Source organism: Microtus oregoni, unplaced genomic scaffold, assembly GCF_018167655.1.
Source record: "Microtus oregoni isolate MIOR12 unplaced genomic scaffold, Mior012 000050F_ref0000143, whole genome shotgun sequence".
Lineage (NCBI taxonomy): Eukaryota > Metazoa > Chordata > Mammalia > Rodentia > Cricetidae > Microtus > Microtus oregoni.
In genome coordinates, this window is record NW_024543256.1 from 8,197,064 (window position 1) to 8,216,220 (window position 19,157).

Consider the following 19,157-nt stretch of genomic DNA (forward strand, 5'->3'; position numbering starts at 1 on the left):
AGATTAATTCTAAATAAAGAGTATTTAGAATTTAGAGTGGTCATGCTCAAAGATGTCTATTGTCATATAATAGTAGCAAATATTACAAACACATGAAATGTTCATTAGTAAAAAGTGGAGAAAATTTGGTATATATCCAATGGAAAACCTTAAACAGTTAAACTACATGTATAAATAGAAATGACCTTTAGAAACCTAATGCCATATAATATTAAGGTGGGCAAGAATATGTGGTATCAGCACAGATAACTCAAAAATATAATGGCATACAGAAAGTAAAATGAAGTAAATATGGAAACATTTTCCATATGGATATATATATATATTAGCATAAGTTCTCAAACTTTAAAGTGAAATGCAAAAATAGTTCAATATTTATAAGTATGTTTTAAAGATTTATGTTATGTATATCTGTTTTTATGCATATATGTAAGTACACTGTGCATGAAGCGTCCAAGGAGGCCAGAAGAGGATGTCAGCGTTCCTAGAATTAGAGATACAGACTATTTTGAGCTTCCATGTGGATGCTGGGAACAGAACCCAAGTCCTCTGCAAGCGAAACAAGTGTTTATAAGCATTGAGACATCTTTCAAGCCCAAATATAAACATTTTAAATGTGTATAAGAATTCTGAGTAGTTATTTAAGGAGTAGAAATATGAGGTGTAGATGAAAGCCACATAGGAAGTTATGTTGTTTATATCTTTATATCTCTATTTTTCTTTTTTTTCTTTCTTTTGGTTTTTTGAGACAGGTTTCTCTGTGTATCAGTCCTAGCTGTTACAAAGTCCTGGAACTCCCTTTGTAGACCAGGCTGACCTCAAACTCACAGAGTTCTTTCTGCCTCCCAAGTGCTGGGATTAAAGGTGTGCACCACCACCACCTGGCTATATCTCTTTTTCATAAGCAAAAAAGCTTATAAATTATTTTTAAAAATACCAAAATGAATTGTAAGCATAAACAGTTCACAAAACTGAAATTAAGTATTCAGTCTAAAAATATAAACTAAAATAAGCCACAATTTTTCACCTACTGGGTGGGCCGAGGTAAATGTGGATGAATCCTATGATGGCATAAGGCAAAAATTTGTAAACATTTTCTTAAGAAACTCAGTAAATATCGTTGCCTTTAAAAGCTCTTATCATTTCTGTAATGTGAGCTAATATGTAAACGTATCTGATTGTATTCCAGGAAAACCTTACTTATAAAGCCACTGATAGGAACAGGCATGGTGGTGCTTGTAATATTAGCACTTGTAAGATGAAGGCAGGTAGATCAGGATTCAAGGTCATCCTTGGCTACCTAGCAAAACTGAAGTCTCTCTGGGATATTTGAGACCCTACCTCCAAAAAAAGAAACCAAGACAGGGGGACTGCAAATGGTTCAGAAAATAAGAATGCTTACTATCAGGCCTGACAACCTGAGTTCAATCACTGAGAGACACATTATGGAAGGAGAGAATGTATTCCTGCAAATTGTCCTCAAGTGTGCCATAGTATACACACACACACTGGATGGATGGATGGATGGATGGATGGATGACAAGATGGCTCAATAGATAAAAGGAGCTTATTGCCACACCTGACAACCTTAGTTCAATCCCCAGGAGTCATATATAGTGGAAAAAGAAAACTTATGCAAGTTGTCTTCTGATGTCTGACCTCCACGTGCGTGCTAGGGTGTACATGTGGACACAAAAAAATTGAGGGAAATATATATATATATATATATATATATATATGACAGGGTCTCTATATGGCTTTGGGACAGTCCTAGAAATCATTATGTAGACCAGGCTGACTTCGTAACTCACAAAGATCCACCTGTCTCTGCCTCCTGAATGCTGTGATTAAAGGCATGCACCACTATTCCTGGCTTGAAAAAAAATTTAACTGGTTAATAGGTTAGCCAAATTTGGTGATACATACCATTAATCCTAGCACTTGAGGGGCAGAGAGCAATGCGGTGGTGGTGCACACCTTTAATTGCAGAAATCGGGAGGCAAAGGCAGGTGAATCTCTGCCTGGTCTACTCAGTGTTCGGGACAGCCAATACTGTTACATAGAGAAACCATGTCTTGGGGGAGGAGTTCTATTTTTAGTTATTGTTGTAAACCTCTAAAATGAACCATAGAGAAAAGCAGTGATATATACAGACAAGTTAAAAAATATATAAGGCTTTGAATATCCACTAGGGGTCTTGAAATGTATCTGAAGAAAACAAGAGTGCCAGTACATTTCACTCCCTTTACCATCACCACTCACAATGATAAGGTCAGGGGTGAACATGTGAACCAGTCATGAGCTATTGGGATCCATGCTGTTTTGGACTTTATCCAACAGGTAAACCACTGCTGTTGCTTTAAGAAGCAGCCGATATGAGAAGCATCTCTACTCTGAATCTCATTCGTCACTTTATTAGTAAACTATTGTACTATATACAGACTGCAGAGACATGCAGAAAGGGTAGGATAGTACTGAACTCAAGACTCCAAACTGAGTTTGATTTTTAAAAAACTTTATTTTTTGCAGTTCTTTACATTCCAAAGATGTGCATAGTTCTCTATGGAATGCCTCATGAAAAGATTACATTCCCTTTCTCTCAGGCAATTTAATGTATCATTTACAAATTATATACACATTCAAGAAAGTTACATCCAAGGACAGAAATTATTAAAGCTTGAAATTTTTTTTCATAAATTTTTTCATAAAAATACAGTACCAGCAAGATTTTTTTGAAGTCTCAGTCCCTTTTTTGTCTTAAACATAAGGTACATTTTCAACTTATTTTTAGGCACCAGTCAGTGATGTCAAGGATGGGTTGTTATTTGCTGCCTTGCCACATGGATAAGACTACATTAGCCTCTATAGTAGGCATATGCTTCATTTTAACTGCATTCGTATAACCAGGCTCAAGCCACGTACTTCAGTTTGCTTCTTTGGAATTCAGAGTATGTGATAAACCTAATGCTGAGGCTGCAGAGACTTGCTCACACTTGTTTTTCTCTTGGTCAGGGCGGAATGCATGTCAATGGTGCAACTCTGATGCAAGCTTCTATGCCAGGTGGAGTACCTGCCCCAGTGCAAATGGCTGCAGCTGTAGCAGGACCTGGCCCTGGTTCTTTAGCCCCTGCAGGTAACTTTCAGTTAAAGTCTTTACTATTTTATTTCTTTGCCGAGGATTTATAATAGCAACTGCTGAAGTGCAGTTACCTGTTTAATAATAGTATCTTGATATAAAATACATAAAATATATGTGTAATTATAACGTGTTCTAGGTTGAAGACTTTGTTTTGTATTATTTGGAAGAAAAGATCTTGCTGTGTAGCTGGAGCTGGCCTCAAACTTGGCAATCCCTCTAATTCAGATGCCCAAGTACTGGGATTAGAGGCATATGTCACCACCAGCTAAATGAAATCTTAAGTGAGACACGTGTGCTGACCACACACTTGGATGTCACAATAGTGTCAAATTCATAGAGATTTCTATCTGCTCTCCATTTCTGTACTTACCTTGTCATGAAATGTTAGCATAGACTATATCAGTACCTTTTCTATAGAGATTTTTACAGATCACATAGTTTGGTTTTAAACCAATAAAATTAGAAATAATTAAAAGGTGAGTGGGAAGAAGTTTTGACTTGGAAAATTAAGAAACATACTATAGCTATTTAAAGAGGAATTAAAAAAAATCATAAATAGTATAAATTAAAACAAAAAGTAATATATGTTTATATTCCATACAAATACATATGAGAAATAGTAAAGGTGGTGTCTAAAGGAAAATGAATATTCTAAATACCCATGTTACTAACCAATAAAGTAAATTCCATACTGCTACTAATTAATTAGAAAAATAATAAACTACAAGACATCAAGAAGAGGAAATGAGGGCTGGAGAGATGGCTCAGAGGTTAAGAGCACTGGCTGCTCTTCCAAAGGTCCTGAGTTCAATTCCCAGCAACCACATGGTGGCTCACAACCATCTGTAATGAGATCTGGTGCCCTCTTCTGGCATGCAGACAGAATGCTGTATACATAATAAATAAATAAATCTTAAAAAAAAAGAAGAGGAAATGAATGAAGATGGGGATGTAGCTTAGTGGTAAAGCACTTGTCTACCATGTCCAAAGTCTCATGTTCAGTCCCTAGCACCAGGCACAAAAAATTTCTTAACAATAAAAACACCCCCAAAAAAGAACCTAAAAGCAAAACTGAGTGTATCCATAAAATTAAAATAATTAACTTTCAAGGGATGTTGAGTTTATAGTATATATATTTATGAATTCATTAAAATGTCTTGGGAATTTTTTTAGCTATCCTACAGAGCTTGAAAATTACTAAGAAGAAAAAAAAACAACTTATAGAAACATGCAGGAAGAAACTGCTTAAGAGCTTTGTAAAAGAGCAAAGCCAGATGGCCAACAACAACAGCCTCCTTTATGGTTTGGGGTTACAAATAACGTAAAAATAAAATGCTACTAAACGCTCATCAGTGCCACGTTTCAAAGAAGAGGACAATATTTGTAAAGCAGTTTGTACTCATACATCATTGATAGAAATAGGAAGGTTTTCAACCTTTCAAGCAAGTAGTATAACATGAAAGATTCCTACAATCTGACTACCAGTTACACCATTGGGAAGTTAGCCCGTACAAATTAAGGTGTTACATATAATTTTTTAATGTGGGAAATTATGCTCATAATGCCTTCTGCTATCTTTTCCTCATATTCTAAGCCGTTGCGTTGTGTTGGTAATTGGTCTGAATTCAATGGAATGGAACGTTGTGACTGGAAGGAAGCTTTCAAATAATTTTAGATCAGTGGTTTCAAACTTTACTGTGTGTTAGAATCACCTGAAGGGCCTATAAAATGCAGGTTGATGGTCCCTTCTGCCAACTATAATTTAATAAATCTGAGATGCAAAACCTGAGAATTTTCAGTGTTTGCATTTTTCTTGTTGGTAGTGATGTAGCTTGTCTAGCTGGGGGCCACCTTCTGAGGACTGCCATTTGGAACAACTTGTTCATTTTACAGATGAGGAAGTCAGGAATGTAGTAATTTTATTGAGGCACTTGTTCAGAATCCCAGTTACTTAGTAGCAAGAGCTAGACTAGCACCCAGTTCTCTGGGTACTTAATCCCTAAATTTTTTAGTGCTTACCAAGTTCAATGAAATAGGGACAGTGTGATGTATACTTTCTATTTTAAGGAAGTATTAATTAACTGCAAACAAATCAGCTTTCCTTTTGTCCCCACTCAAGAGCATTTCTTGCTCCTTTGAGGAAAAGAGAGTTATTGCTATGTGGAAGGGATCAGACAAGGATTTGTGGTGTATTGATTACTCTCTGTTATAGTAATGTTTGCTTTGGTAATTCAAATACCACAAGGACTATTGATGTGGTTTTCCTAAATAGTGAGGTATCATGCTACTAATTGGAGTCTCCATAATTTACTAAGAAATTGCATTTCTAGAAAAGTCAGTGTATATATACAAAAACAGTACATATAACTTATGTTTACAAATAAAACAGATTCAGATTCTAGGTTAAGATGGCAACAGATAGCTTTTCCTTTGTATGAATGTTCAGTGAGTCATTTGAAAGGTTTTCGATTTCCTCATACTTTGTAGGCCACCTAGTATCCCTGGTACCATCTCATTCAGGGTTAACCATGCCCCTAAAGAGCTTTGTCAGAACTAAATAATATAGCCACACATTTATAAAATACCCTAAGAGTCATACTGCCTCCCATGAGAGGAGGCTTGTGGGTAATAGGCATTGTTTTTCGCCATTAAAGGGCTTTCTGCCAAAATTTTGGTAATTGAGATGAAATATTTCTTCTGAGCTCATTTGTCACTGAAGTATGATGTCCTGATAGATTTCATCTTCTGTTTCTCTGCATGGATGGATGATAGTTATCATCTTCCATCATATGCTTCTCCTTTGTGGGAAAAAATGATGACATTTGTAAACTAAGCCACTATTGTTTTTTTCTACAGACCAAATATGTTTTTCCTTGCCCTTTATTTTCTAGGAGTCATGCAAGCCCAAGTGGGAATGCAAGGAGGTGGACCAGTGCCCATGGAAAGAGGACAAGGTTAAATATTAAATATCTGTTGTATATATACTGAACATGGAAATGTTCTATATCTGCACTGTCTAATGTTCAGCCACTAACCACCAGTGGCAATTTAAAGATTAAGTTAATTAAAATCAAGTTTAAATTAAGTAACACCTAACGGTCTTATTTCCTGGGAACAATAATTGCATTTCAAGTGTTCAGTAGCCAAGTACTTAGTAGCCACACGTGCTAATGAAGACCAGACTGGACATTGCAGATGTAGAATGTTTCAATGGTCAACAAAACTTCTCTTGGTTCAGACTTTCCATAGGGGATATTCAGAGCTTAGCTCTACAGGAATTGGTGATACAGCATATGCATCCTTTGTTTCCTGACAGTCTGACAGATCCACTGGCATGTTCTCAATCTGTGAGTAGCTGTTGACTTTGTAAGAAGATTTACTAGTGAGAATATAGTATGTGACCAGGACTGTAGATGTCAAGATATAATCACTGTAGAAAACTGGGAGCAAAGCAGAGGTCTATAAAGCATAGTTGCAGTGTTTCCTGCACTGTGGCAAAAACACTGTATATATAAGAGCAGCAGCCCTTCCAGAATCTTTGCATTCTTTCCTCATATTATTGGAGTCTGAAGGAAGAGAAAGTATAGTAGTTCAGTTCAAAACAACAGACAATAGAAAAAAGGAAACTGAATATATACTGTAAATACTCAGTCACTTCGTTTCCGTGGACAACCTTGTTAAGGTAGGTGGCAGTGCCTCAGTTTTACAGGTAAAGAAATGGAAGCACAGGAGTTTTCTCAATGGGCTACGGTAAGTACATACTCATACCTCTGAGAATGATCTGGTGTTCTCTTTTGACTTAAAAATTAAAATCCTTAAATCCAAAATCTGCCCTTACCAGGTGGTGGTGACATACCCAGCACTCTGGAGAAGGCAGATCTATGTGAGTTCAAGGCCAGCCAGTTCTACAAAGCGAGTTTCAAGACACCCAGGGCTGTTAGACAGAGAAATCCTGTCTTGGAAAGCCAAAAAAACGTAATAACAAAATTTGCCCTCTTCCCATCATTCTATACTGCCAGTGTTAATTTCAGAATTAATTTTCAAAATACTATGCTTACTCAAAAGGTTCCTCCTGTGATGGGAATAGATTGCTTTGAACAAGAACAGAGGGATTTAATATTTTTCTTTTTAGTGAATTTCTTAGAAGAGAAACCTACTTCAAAAGCAAAATATTAAGATATATAGGGCATGGTTTATACAGAGTCATTGGTGATTGAAATGAAGAGTCTACACATGTCTCATCAGATAAATGGCAACAAGACAAACTTCTGCCAAATAGCTCCTCTTCCCTCTAAAACATTCCATGCTTCTGTGCTGCTGTGTACTTCCATCCTATTGCTGTCAGTATGTGCTGTATCTAACCCAAAGTACCTTTGCAGTAGTGAAAAGGGCTTAGGCTTCCATTAAATCTCTCCCTCTTCCTAGGCTATTAGTCTCAGTGAATCCCTTAGCCGCTTAACACATATTTCTATGAGACATCTTCCTACTGTAATTTAACCCCATCTTTCTGGAAAGAATTAACAAAAGGAATTGACTTGCATTTTGAAACTATTTCAAGGATCTATTGATACAAAGATTAAAATGAAATGAGATTAAAAAATAATTTCCTTCAGTACCTAGTATAGGAAACAATGTTTTCATTTGTGACCAAATTTGTCTTCCTGTGCCTGGAATCCTTGTTCATTTGTGCATTTGTAATGGTGACAAGAGATGTTTGAGATGGTGCTTCTTGCTTTCCCGCCTCCTTTGTTTAATGTTGATGACTGTGTTGGCTCATTAATCTTTGTCATGTTTTTTATAATCATAGACTTTATGTAGTAGGCTGTTTCATTCGTAACTCTCTTTCATGGAAAGTTCATCAGCTGCATTGACCCATTTAATATTTTTTGACAGAAATGTTTGACTTTTTTCATTTTTACAACATCATTTTATTATACCCTTCACATTTTTGGTTTTTTTTTTAGGTGAGTAAATACATTTTTTAAGCATGTGAAGAAATTAAAAAGCCACTCTCACAAGCACGAACAATTCTTTTTTTCTTTTCCCCCTTTTTTTAATGATTTTTTATTGAGCTCTACATTTTTCTCTCCTACTCTCCCTGCCTCTCCCCTCGCCCCTTCAATCCTTCCCCAAGGTCCCCATGCTCCCAATTTACTCAGGAGATCTTGTCTTTACTTCCTACTTCCCATGTAGAATAAGTCTTATGTAAGTCTCTCTTAGTGTCCTCATGGTTGTCTAAATTCTCTGTGGGACTGGGGTTTGTAGGCTGGCTTTCTTTGCTTTATGTTTAAAAACCACATGTGATAACTTGTCTTTCTGTGTCTGGGTTACCTCACTCAATAATGCTTTCTAGCTACATACGTTTGCCAGCAAAATTCAAGCTGTTGTCATTTTTTCTGCTGTGTAGTACTCCATTGTGCAAATGTACCACATGTTCCTTACCCATTCTTCGGTCGAGGGGCATTTGTGGCTTGATTGAGCATTCTTTGGATATATACCCAAAAGTGGTATTACTGGATCTTGAGGAAGGTTGTTTCCTAATTTTCTGGGAAATTGCAACACTGACATCCAAAGGGTTGTACCAGCTTGCATTCCCACCAGCAATGCAGACGTGTTCCCTTTTCCACACATCCTCTCCAGCATAAGTTGTCATCGGTGTTTTTGATCTTGGCCATTCTTACAGGTGTAAGATGGAATCTCAGAGTTATTTTGATTTGTATTTCTCTGATGACGAGGGATGTTGAACATTTCCTTATGTGCCCTTCAGCCATTTTAGATTCCTCTGTTGAGAGTTCTCTGTTTATGTCTATAGTCCATTTTTTATTGGATTATGTGTTCTTTTGATGACCAATTTCTTGAGTTCTTTGTATATTTTGGAGATCAGACCTCTGATGTGAGGTTAGTGAAGATTTTTCCCTATTCTCTAGGCTGTCGTTTTGTCTTATTGACCATGTCCTTTGCTTACAGAAGCTTTTCAGTTTCAGGTCCCATTTATTAATTGTTTCTCTCAGTGTCTGTGCTGCTGGGGTTATATTTAGGAGGTAGTCTCCAGTGCCAATGCGTTCAAGTGTATTTCCCACTTTCTCTTCTATAAGGTTCAGTGTGGCTGGCTTTATGTTGAGGTCTAAGGTCCATTTGGATTTGAGTTTTGTACATGGTGATAGATATTGGTCTATTTTCATTCTTCTACATGTTGATATCCAGTTATGCAAGCACCACTTGTTAAATATGCTTTCTTTTTTCCATTTGATGTTTTTTGCTTCTTTGTCAAAAATCAGGTGTTCGAAGATGTGTGGATTGATATCCGGGTCTTCTGTTCAGTTCCATTGGTCCTCCTGTCTGTTCTTATGCCAATACCAGGCTGTTTTCAGTACTGTAGCTCCATAGTAGAGTTTGAAGTCAGGGATTGTGATGCCTTCAGAAGTTCTTTTATTGTACAGGATTGTTTTGGCTATCCTGGGTTTTTGACTTTTCCATATGAAGTTGAATACTGTTCTTTCATGGTCTTTGAAGAATTTTTCTGGGATTTTGATGAGCATAGCATTGAATCTGTAGTTTGCTTTTGGTAAGATTGCCATTTTTAGTATGTTAATTCTGCCTACCCAAGAGCATGCGAGATCTTTCCACTTTATGGTGTCTCCTTCAATTTCTTTCTTTAAACATTTAATGTTCTTGTCATACAAGTCTTCCACTTATTTGGTTAGTTACTCCGAGATATTGTATGCTATTTGTGGCTATTGTGAGGGGTGTTGGTTCTCTGAGTTCTTCACCCAGCCCTTTTATCATGTGTGTACAAGAGGGCTACTAATGTTTTTGAGTTAATCTTGTATCCTACTACATTGCTGAAAGTGTTTATGAGTTGTAGAAGTTCCTTGGTAGACTTTTTGGGGTCGCTTATGTAAACTCTCATATCATCAGCTAACAGTGAGAGTTTGACTTCTTTTCCAATTTGTATCCACTTGATCTCCTTTTGGTGTCTTATTGCCCTAGCTAAGACCTCAAAATATATTGAATAGATATAGCGAGTGGACAACCTTGTCTTGTTCCTGATTTCAGTGAATTGCTAGGAGTTTCTCTCCATTTAGTTTGATGTTGGCTTGCTGTATATTGACTTTACTATCTTTAGGTATGTTCCTTGTATTCCTGCTCTCTCCAAGACCTTTATCATGAAGGGATGTTGTATTTTGTTGAAAGCTTTTTCGGCATCTAATGAGATGATCATGTGGTTTTTATTTTTCAGTTTGTTTATATGGTGGATTATGTTGACAGATTTTCATATGTTGAACCATCCCTGCATCTCTGGGATGAAGCTGATTTGATCATGATGGATGATGGTTCTGATGTGTTCTTAGACTCAATTTGTCAGTATTTTATTTATTATTTTTGCATCAATGTTCATGAGTGAGATTGGTCTGTAATTCTCTTTCTTAGTAATGTCTTTCTGTGGTTTGGGTGTCAGGGTGATTGTAGCCTCAAAAAAAAAGGAGTTTGGCAATGTTCCTTCTGTTTCTATTGTGTGGAATAATTTGAGGAGTATTAGTATTAGTTCTTTGAAAGTCTTGTAGAATTCTGAGCTGAACCCATCTATCTGGTCCTGGGCTTTTTTTTTTTTGGTTGGGAGACTTTTGATGACTGTTTCTATTTCTTCAGCCAGTTATAGGTCTGTTTAATTTGCTTATCTAGTCTTGATTTAATTTTGGTAAGTGATATTTATCCAGAAAGTTGTCCTTTCCTTTAAGTTTTCCAATTTTGTGGAGTACAGGTTTTTGAAATATGACCTGATGATTCTCTGGATTTCTGTGCCTGTTGCTATGTCCCCCTTTTCATTTCTGATTTTGTTAATTTGGATATTCTCGTTCTGCCTTTTGGTTAGTTTGGATAAAGGTTTGTCTATTTTGTTGATTTTTCTGGGAGAACCAACTCTTTGTCTCACTGATTCGTTGTATTGTTTTCTTTGTTTCTACTTTGTTTTCAGTTTTCACTTTATTTCCTTCAGTCTATTTCTCTTAGGTGAGTTTGCTTCTCTTTGTTCTAAAGTTTTCATATGTTCTGTTAATTTACCAGTGTGGGATTTTTCCAGCTTCTTTATGTAGGTGTTTAGTGCTATGAACTTTCCTCTTAACACTGCTTTCATTGTGTCCCATAAATTTGGGTATGTTGTGTGGTCATTTTCATTGAATTTTAGGAAGTCTTTAATTTCTCCCTTTATTTCTTCCTTGACCCATTGATGATTCAGGTGAGCATTTTTTAATTTCCATGTGTTTGTAGGCTTTCTGGAACTAGTATTGCTGTTGACTTCTAGTTTTATACCATGATGTTCTGATAAGGTACATTGGGTTATTCCAATTTTTTTGTATTTGTTGAGCTTTGTTTTGTTACCGAGTATGTGGTCAATTTTTGAGAAGGTTCCATGAGGTGCTGAGAAGAAGGTATATTCTTTTCTGTTTGGATGGAATATTCTATAGATGTCTGTTAAGTCCATTTGAGTCATAACATCTGTTAGTTTCCTTATTTCTCTGTTCATTTTTTGTCTGATTGACCTATCCAGTGGTGAGAGGGGGAGTGTTGAAGTGTGTGTGGTTTAATGTATGATTTAAGCTTTAGAAGTATTTCTTTGACATATGAGGGTGCCCTTGTATTTGGGGCATAGATGTTCAGTATTGAGATTTCCTCTTGATGGATGTTTCCTTTTACTAATATAAAATGATATTCCTTGTCTCCTTTCACTGATTTAAGCTTGAAGTCTATTTTGTTAGATATTAGGATACCTATACCCACTTGTTTCTTAGATCCATTGGTTTATTTTTTTCCAACCCTTTACTCTGAAACGATGTCTGTCTTTGAGGTTGAGATGTGTTTCTTGTATGCAGAAGAAGGATGGATTCTGTTTTCGTATCCAATCTGTTAGCCTGTGCCTTTTTATAGGTGAATTGAGTCCATTTATATTAAGGGATATTAATCACCAGTGATTTCTATCTTCTGTTAATGTAGTTTTCATTGTTGATGATTTTAATTAATGCATTTTTCCCTTCTTTGGGATTTGCTGCTTTGAGACATCAATTGTCTGTGTTTTGCAGCCATCTTACTTGGGTTGGAGTTTTCTTTCTAGTATTTTGTGTAGGGCTGGGTTTGTGGCTAGGTATTGGTGAAATCTAAATTTGTCATGGAATATCTTGTTTTGACCTTCTATGGTGATTGACAGTTTTGCTGGGTATAGTAGTCTGGGCTGGCACCCATGGTCTCTTAATGTCTGCATAACCCTTGACCACGACTTTCTGGATTTCATTGTTTCCAATGAGAAGTCGGGTGTAATTCTGATAGGTTTACCTTTATATGTTACTTGTCCTTTTTACTTTGCAGCTTTTAATATTCTTTTTTTTACTCTGTATGTTTAGTGTTTTGATTATTATGTGGCAAGAGGACTTTTTATTTGGATCCAGTCTATTTGGTGTTCTGTAATCTTCTTGTATTTTCATAGATATATCTCTCCTTAGGTTGGAAAAGTTTTCTTCTAGGATTTTGTTAAATTTATTTTCTGTGCCTTTGAGTTGAACTTCTATACCTATTAGATTTGGCCTTTTCATGGTGTCCCATAGTTCCTGGATATTTTGGGTTAAGCTCTTGTTAGATTTAATGTTTTCTTTAACTGATGAGTCTATTTCCTCTATTGTATCTTCAGCGCTTGCGATTCTCTCTTCCATTTCTTGTATTCTGTTCATGCTTGCATTTGTGGTTCCTGATTGTTTTCTCATGCTTTCTGTTTCTATAATTCCCTCGGTTTGTGTTTTCTTTATTGCCTCTATTTCGGTTTTCAAGTCCTGAATAGTTTCTTTCATATGTTTGATTTCTTTTTCTTGGTTTTCTTTAAGTGATTTGCTGACATCTTCCAATTTTTGTTTATCTTTTCCTCCATTTCTTTAAGGGAATTTCTCATTTCTTCTTTTAGAGATTCAAACATTCTCTTGAAGTTATTTTTTAGATCATTTTCTTCTTCATCCATATTTGGTTGTTCAGGTATTGCTGTTGTAGGGTCTTTAGGTTTTACTGGTGTTGTGTTTTTCTTTGCTATGTCGCGTATGTTCTTACCTTTTCTACTCATCTTTTTGCTAATAGGTGTGGTTGGGTCTGTCTGAGATTCTGTTGTATAATCTAGGTTCCAGTGAATCCAAAGCTCAGGTGGTTGTTCCTTGTGATATAGTCGGTGTCACAGTTCTAGTTACCCTGCTGGTTACTCTACTCTTGGAGACAGCTCGGCGCTCCTGTGCTTTGTTCTGCTCCCTTAGAGTTTGCTGTCTCAGGCCTACTTTGACCTAGGTTGCTGGCTTTGCCCTGTTTTTGTTAATTCTGGTCTGGAACCCCTCGTGCAGAAGTCCCTGGGTTGCAGTTGGACCTGGAAAGGTTTCTGGCTCCAATCTACTGCCTTGGAGGTCCCAGGCTTTGGTACATCTGGAATCACAGAGGACCTGCTTACTCCCTCAGAGGTCCCAGACTCACGCTAGGACCCACAGAGGTCCTGGCTCAGGCCTACTCTCTTCAAGTACCCAGACTCACGCCTGGCCCCGCCGAGATCTCTGGTTCCAGCATATTTCCTCAGAGGTCCCAGGTTCACTCACGCCCAGACTGGCAGAGGTCATGGCTCAGGCCTAGTTCCTAGGAGGACCTAGACTCACGCCCAGATCCACCAGGGTCCTGGTTTAGGTCTACTCCCTTGAAGGTTGCAGATTCACGTCGGGACCCTACGTGGTCTCTGGCTCTGGCTCACTCACTCAGCTGTTACTCCCCTGTACCTGTTCTGGTGGAGATAGCTGATTCTGGATCTGGTTGCTGGCTCAGTCTTGGTCTGCCAATGTCCTGGGACTGGGTTGGCTCCCAGGACTGAATTTGCTCCTGGCTTCTGCTCCTGGTGAAGCTTGTTGCTCTCTGTCCTAGGTAGCTCATTCAGAGCCACTCCTGTGGAATTTGTTGCCCAAGGTGGAGTTCCTTGCCTCAGAGCAAAGATGGCCTAGGTTACCAGATTTGACCTGTATCTGTAAGTCCTGGTTTGAATTTCCTGCTGCAGGAGTCCCTGGGTTGGAGCTGGATGTGGAAAGGTTTCTGGCTCCTGTCTACTGCTTCAGGTGCACCTGGACCTAAAGAGGACCTGCTTACTCCTTCAGAGGTCCCAGACTCACGCTAGGACCCAGGTTCCTATTCCCTTTGATGTCCACAGAAGTCCTGGCTCAGCCCTACTCTCTCTGAGTACCCAGACTCATGCCTGTCCCCGCCAAGATCTCTGGTTCCTGCCTGTTCCCTTGGAGGTCCCAGGTTCACTTACGCCCAGAGTGGCAGAGGTCATGGCTCAGGCCTAGTTCCTGGGAGGTCCTAGACTCATGCCCAGACCCACCGGGGTCCTGGCTTTGGTCTACTCCCTTGAACGTCCCAGATTCACGTCCGGACCCTCAGCAGTCTCTGGCTCTAGCTTACTAGCTCAGCGCTTACTCCCCTGTACCTGTTCCAGTGGAGATTGCTGAGTTTGGGTCAGATTACATGCTCAGTCCTGATCCGCCAGTGTCCCAGGACTGGATTTGCTCCCGGTGGAGCTTCTAACTTTTAAATGAGACAAAATTAGTATTGCCATTAGTGTGGGTCCATTAATGGCCTATCTCTGATAAATCTCATGTCACATTCCATTTGGAATTTATTTCATGTTTTATTTCTGAAAATACATTTTTCTCTATTTCTTTTTTTAATGCACAAGAAGACATAAAGGAAAATTCTGTAGTAACAGAAAGGAGAGTCCAAAATTGCTGGTTATTCTTGCCCAAGTAAACCAGTACACAGTTTCCCTTAAGAAAGATGCCTGTCAAAGTGGAACTGTTGGATAAGAGAAAGGCCTCCTGTATTTAGGAAGTTTTGTAGGCCGGGGCAAACTAACGAACTCTCGGCTTTTACTGACATGTAAGTCTCCATTCTCCATATGTGTATGTTCCTGTGTGTGTGCAAGCTATTTTAAGTGTCTGCTATTTCTCCTTTTGAACTTACTGCTCACCTAGGAACCCTACAGCACTCGCCCGTGGGACCCACCGGGCCTGCATCAATTGAGCGAGTTCAAGGTATCCATTGTATCTGCGGGTTTCCTTTTGCTTGCGGTATTCAGGGTGGGATGTTGAAAGGAAAGGAGCTGCTTGGCAGTCATCCTCACATTCATAACCCCAAAAGGGTAGTGTTTTGGGGTATTTTTTCTTTTTGTTAGTTTTGTGGCTTTTTTTTCTCTTGGGGCCACAAGCCTAAGATTGACCTTTTCACACAGGGCAGAGAACATGGATGATATGGGCATCTGTCCAAAGATCTACTCTCTCCCTACTGGTGTCAGGAGGCTTGGCTGGAATAGTAGTCTGTAAGGAGACTGCAGGTTCCTGCAGAGCCATGGCAGGGTTCCTATGCCAAGAACTTACCTTTCTTTTGTGACTCTGGTTCTTAACCTAAGATTGATTAGAAGGAAAACCAAGATCATAAGTTTATTCAGGTTACAGTGCTAGTCCTTGGCAGGTGGCTCCCCAGTTTGTTCTTTATATAATTCCATCCATACCTCTAAAATGGCACTGTTTCTGCCCTTGAGCTGCAAGAGGATTCTGCTGTGGTGAGGTTTCACCCACTCTAAGGTGTCTGAATTATGTTGTCAGTGCTATAGTCATTTCTTGTTTCCTAATGTGTCTTTCACAGCAGTAACTCCCTGTTTGTTTCCCTGCCAGTGCCAATGCAAGACCCCAGAGCAGCTATGCAGCGGGGAGCCTTGCCTGCCAATGTCCCAACTCCTCGTGGTCTGTTAGGAGATGCCCCCAATGACCCACGGGGAGGCACTTTAATGTCTGTAACTGGAGAGGTAGAGCCTAGGTAAGTACTCATGTAGAAGGAAACACCCTGAGAAGTTGAAAAGTTTCCTTACATTGAAAGCAAATGGTCGGACCTGTTTGCCTACTTTAAAAGATAAATAAGATTTGTAACCACTGTCTAAAACTAAGCACTTTTCCGAAAACATAATCGTATAGCTAAGAAGGTAATTTTGAAGCTGGGCGGTGGTGGCGCATGCCTTTAATTGCAGCACTCAGGAGGCAGAGACAGGCAGATCTCTGTGAGTTTGAGGACAGCTTGGTCTACAAGAACGAGTTCCAGGACAGGCTCCAAAGCTACAAAAACCCTCTTAAAAAAAGAAAAAGAAGATAACTTGGAGCCAACAATGACTGTTGTATTTTCAGAAATTGAAAATTATAGTAATATATACCTAAACAAGGAAAACGTGAGGTAATGGTACTATTAATGACAGTAGTTGTTGATGTTGGTGGGGATCACACCTCTAGCTTTTCTCTAAGTACTTAAATCACCTCATTATATCTGCCTTAGGCCGGGGGTGTAACTCCCATGGTAAGAGCACTTGCCTAACATTTCCAATGCCCTAGTTCAATCCTCAGCCCCACAAAGATAGAGAGACAAATAAATCCATTTAACCTTAGAAATGACTATTCTTAGTCCTATTTTACAGGTAAAGAAACCAGGGCATATAGTGGTTAAGGTAGTGACCACATAGCTAATAAATGGTAAGACCTAGATTTCAGCCATTTATTCTGAATCCAGAATCTGCATTGCTAAGCAGTCTACTGCATATTCATTGTACTTATAGTGTCTATTAATTCTTTACTAATTTTAAATGCCCTGATCAAATAAATTCCAGAATGCATAGATTTACATTCTATAGATTTCTTTTGTCTGTGTGATGTTACTTTTTTTTTGTTTTGTTTTGTTTTTTGAGACAGGGTTTCTCTGTAGCCTTGGTGCCTGTCCTGGAACTAGCTCTTGTAGACCAGGCTGGCCTCGAACTCCCAGAGATCCGCCTGCCTCTGCCTCCCGAGTGCTGGGATTAAAGGCGTGCACCACCACTGCCCAGTGTGATGTTACTTTGTTACCATTTATTTACTGATATTTGTATTAGTTTTCTGTTGGATGTTTGTATACTGATCGGATTGACATTTCAATGTTGGTACGTTCTGCTTTAAAATATGTCACTTCTCTCCATCTCTAGAGCTTACTTGGGACCCCCACTACCACCTCATCAGGGCCCACCCATGCACCATGTTCCTGGCCATGAAGGTCGTGGACCACCCCCACATGACATGAGGGGAGGTCCATTAGCTGAGCCCAGACCTTTAATGGCAGAGCCAAGAGGACCCATGATAGATCAGAGGGGTCCACCCATGGATGCTAGAGGTAAGGGGAAACTGCATCACAACTCCAGCTAATAGCCATGGTTGGTGAAGAATTTGACTCTCTTCAGCTCTAATATGGGACAGAAGTCTTGGGAAAGAGTTTTTACGATTTACCTACAAATCTGATAAACTGGAAAGGAGACAGTGTCACAGACAAGGAGAGATGTGACTAGAAGTTAGTAGCTATACTAACTGGTTTTCTTACAACTTTCTAGGTGGAAGAGATCCCCGAGGATTAGATGCACGAGGGTTGGAGGCCAGAGGACTGGATGCCAGGGGACTGGAGGCCCGTGCCATGGAGGCCCGTGCCATGGAAGCCCGTGCCATGGAGGCCCGTGCCATGGAAGCCCGTGCCATGGAAGCCCGTGCCATGGAGGCCAGAGGCATGGATACCAGAGGCCCGGTACCTGGACCTAGAGGACCTATACCTAGTGGAATCCAAGGTCCCAATCCAATGAACATGGGGGCTGTCGTTCCCCAGGGATCAAGACAGGTAATACTTATAGTATCTACATAAAATCTTAATGTATTTGGGGATTTGTTACTGAGCCTGATATTTGTTGTCTTCTGACTTGAATGAATTTGCTTGTTAGAAAGGAGAGAATAGGCTCTCCTTTTACTTTCTCATATCCCTTAGGAGAAGGGTGACTAGCCTCTAATACTTAACCCAAAAGAACAACCTTGCTTCACTATTTCAGAAAAACCTCTGAAAATGAAAATGTACAGGGCAGGGAGTACTTTGCACTAAGTATATAAACCATCAATGTGTACAAAGTCCCCCCACCAAATACTTGTGCAGATCTTAGGCCATTTGAAAAACCTCCCCCAAATGATTACCATGTACAACCTGAACTAGAGCATTTGAGGAGTTGCATTCATTTAGATTATCTCGGGGTGGCAGAGACCTGTGTGGATCTATTATCATGAAAGCATCTAAATAAACAGTGGTATAGGAAAGGCCATCTGCATATAATTCTGGAACTGCACAGTCTGTCGCTTTTCTGTCTCCTTCACTTGGCTCACTTCAGCTGTATGTATGGGATGCTTTATAAGTCACCTCATTTTTATCATCTCCAGTTAGTTGTGGGAAGATGGAATGTGTGTATCTTCTCAAGTTTCTATATGTTGGTGCCTTCATTTTTCATTTCTTTCTTCCCATTTTCATGTGCTTCTGTGTCTTCCAGTGTATTTGGGGATTGGGAGAGAAAGAAGAGAGGAAAATATCAAAACTAGAATGCAACATGTCTGGCATCTAGTTCTCTGATTTTATAGGTTTGGAAGGTGAAGGCCAGAAGTTGCAGAATGAGCAGGCTGCTTGTTCATCCCGACCACCCAGCTAGCTTAGTCCCAAAATAACGACACAGAAATTGTATTAATTAAATCACTGCTTGGTTCATTAGTTCTAGCCTCTTATTGGCTAACTCTCACATCTTGATTTAACCCATTTCTATTCATCTGTATATCGCCACATGTCAGTGGCTTACCGGCAAGATTCTAACCTGTGTCCATCTCAGGCAGAGGATCCTTGGCATCTCTCTGACTCTGCTTTCTTCCTCCCAGCATTCCGTTTAATTTTCCCCGCCTACCTAAGTCTGGTGACTTGGCCAAATTCACCTAACTAAAAAAATAACGGAGCAAGAAATACAGCTTGTTCATCTATTCTGCTTCTCTGTCCTATTTGCATCTATATATTGTCTCTGTGTGTGGGTGTTTGCCTGATTCTCCCTAATTTGAGATAAAAATGTGGCTTTTTTTGGTATATATAGAATAAAAATTTA

General features: G+C 39.1%; 1 protein-coding gene across 1 annotated transcript in view; it reads left to right on the plus strand.

The window, feature by feature from the left end:
• Positions 1-19,157, plus strand: part of LOC121437161 (cleavage stimulation factor subunit 2-like) — a 33,009-nt gene that overhangs the window by 4,118 nt on the left and 9,734 nt on the right. Inside the window, exons 7-12 of the mRNA XM_041637006.1 lie at positions 3,013-3,133; positions 6,031-6,093; positions 15,172-15,231; positions 15,871-16,012; positions 17,196-17,380; positions 17,595-17,872. Coding sequence (XP_041492940.1) covers positions 3,013-3,133; positions 6,031-6,093; positions 15,172-15,231; positions 15,871-16,012; positions 17,196-17,380; positions 17,595-17,872 — 849 coding nt within the window. The remainder of the gene's footprint in view (positions 1-3,012; positions 3,134-6,030; positions 6,094-15,171; positions 15,232-15,870; positions 16,013-17,195; positions 17,381-17,594; positions 17,873-19,157) is intronic.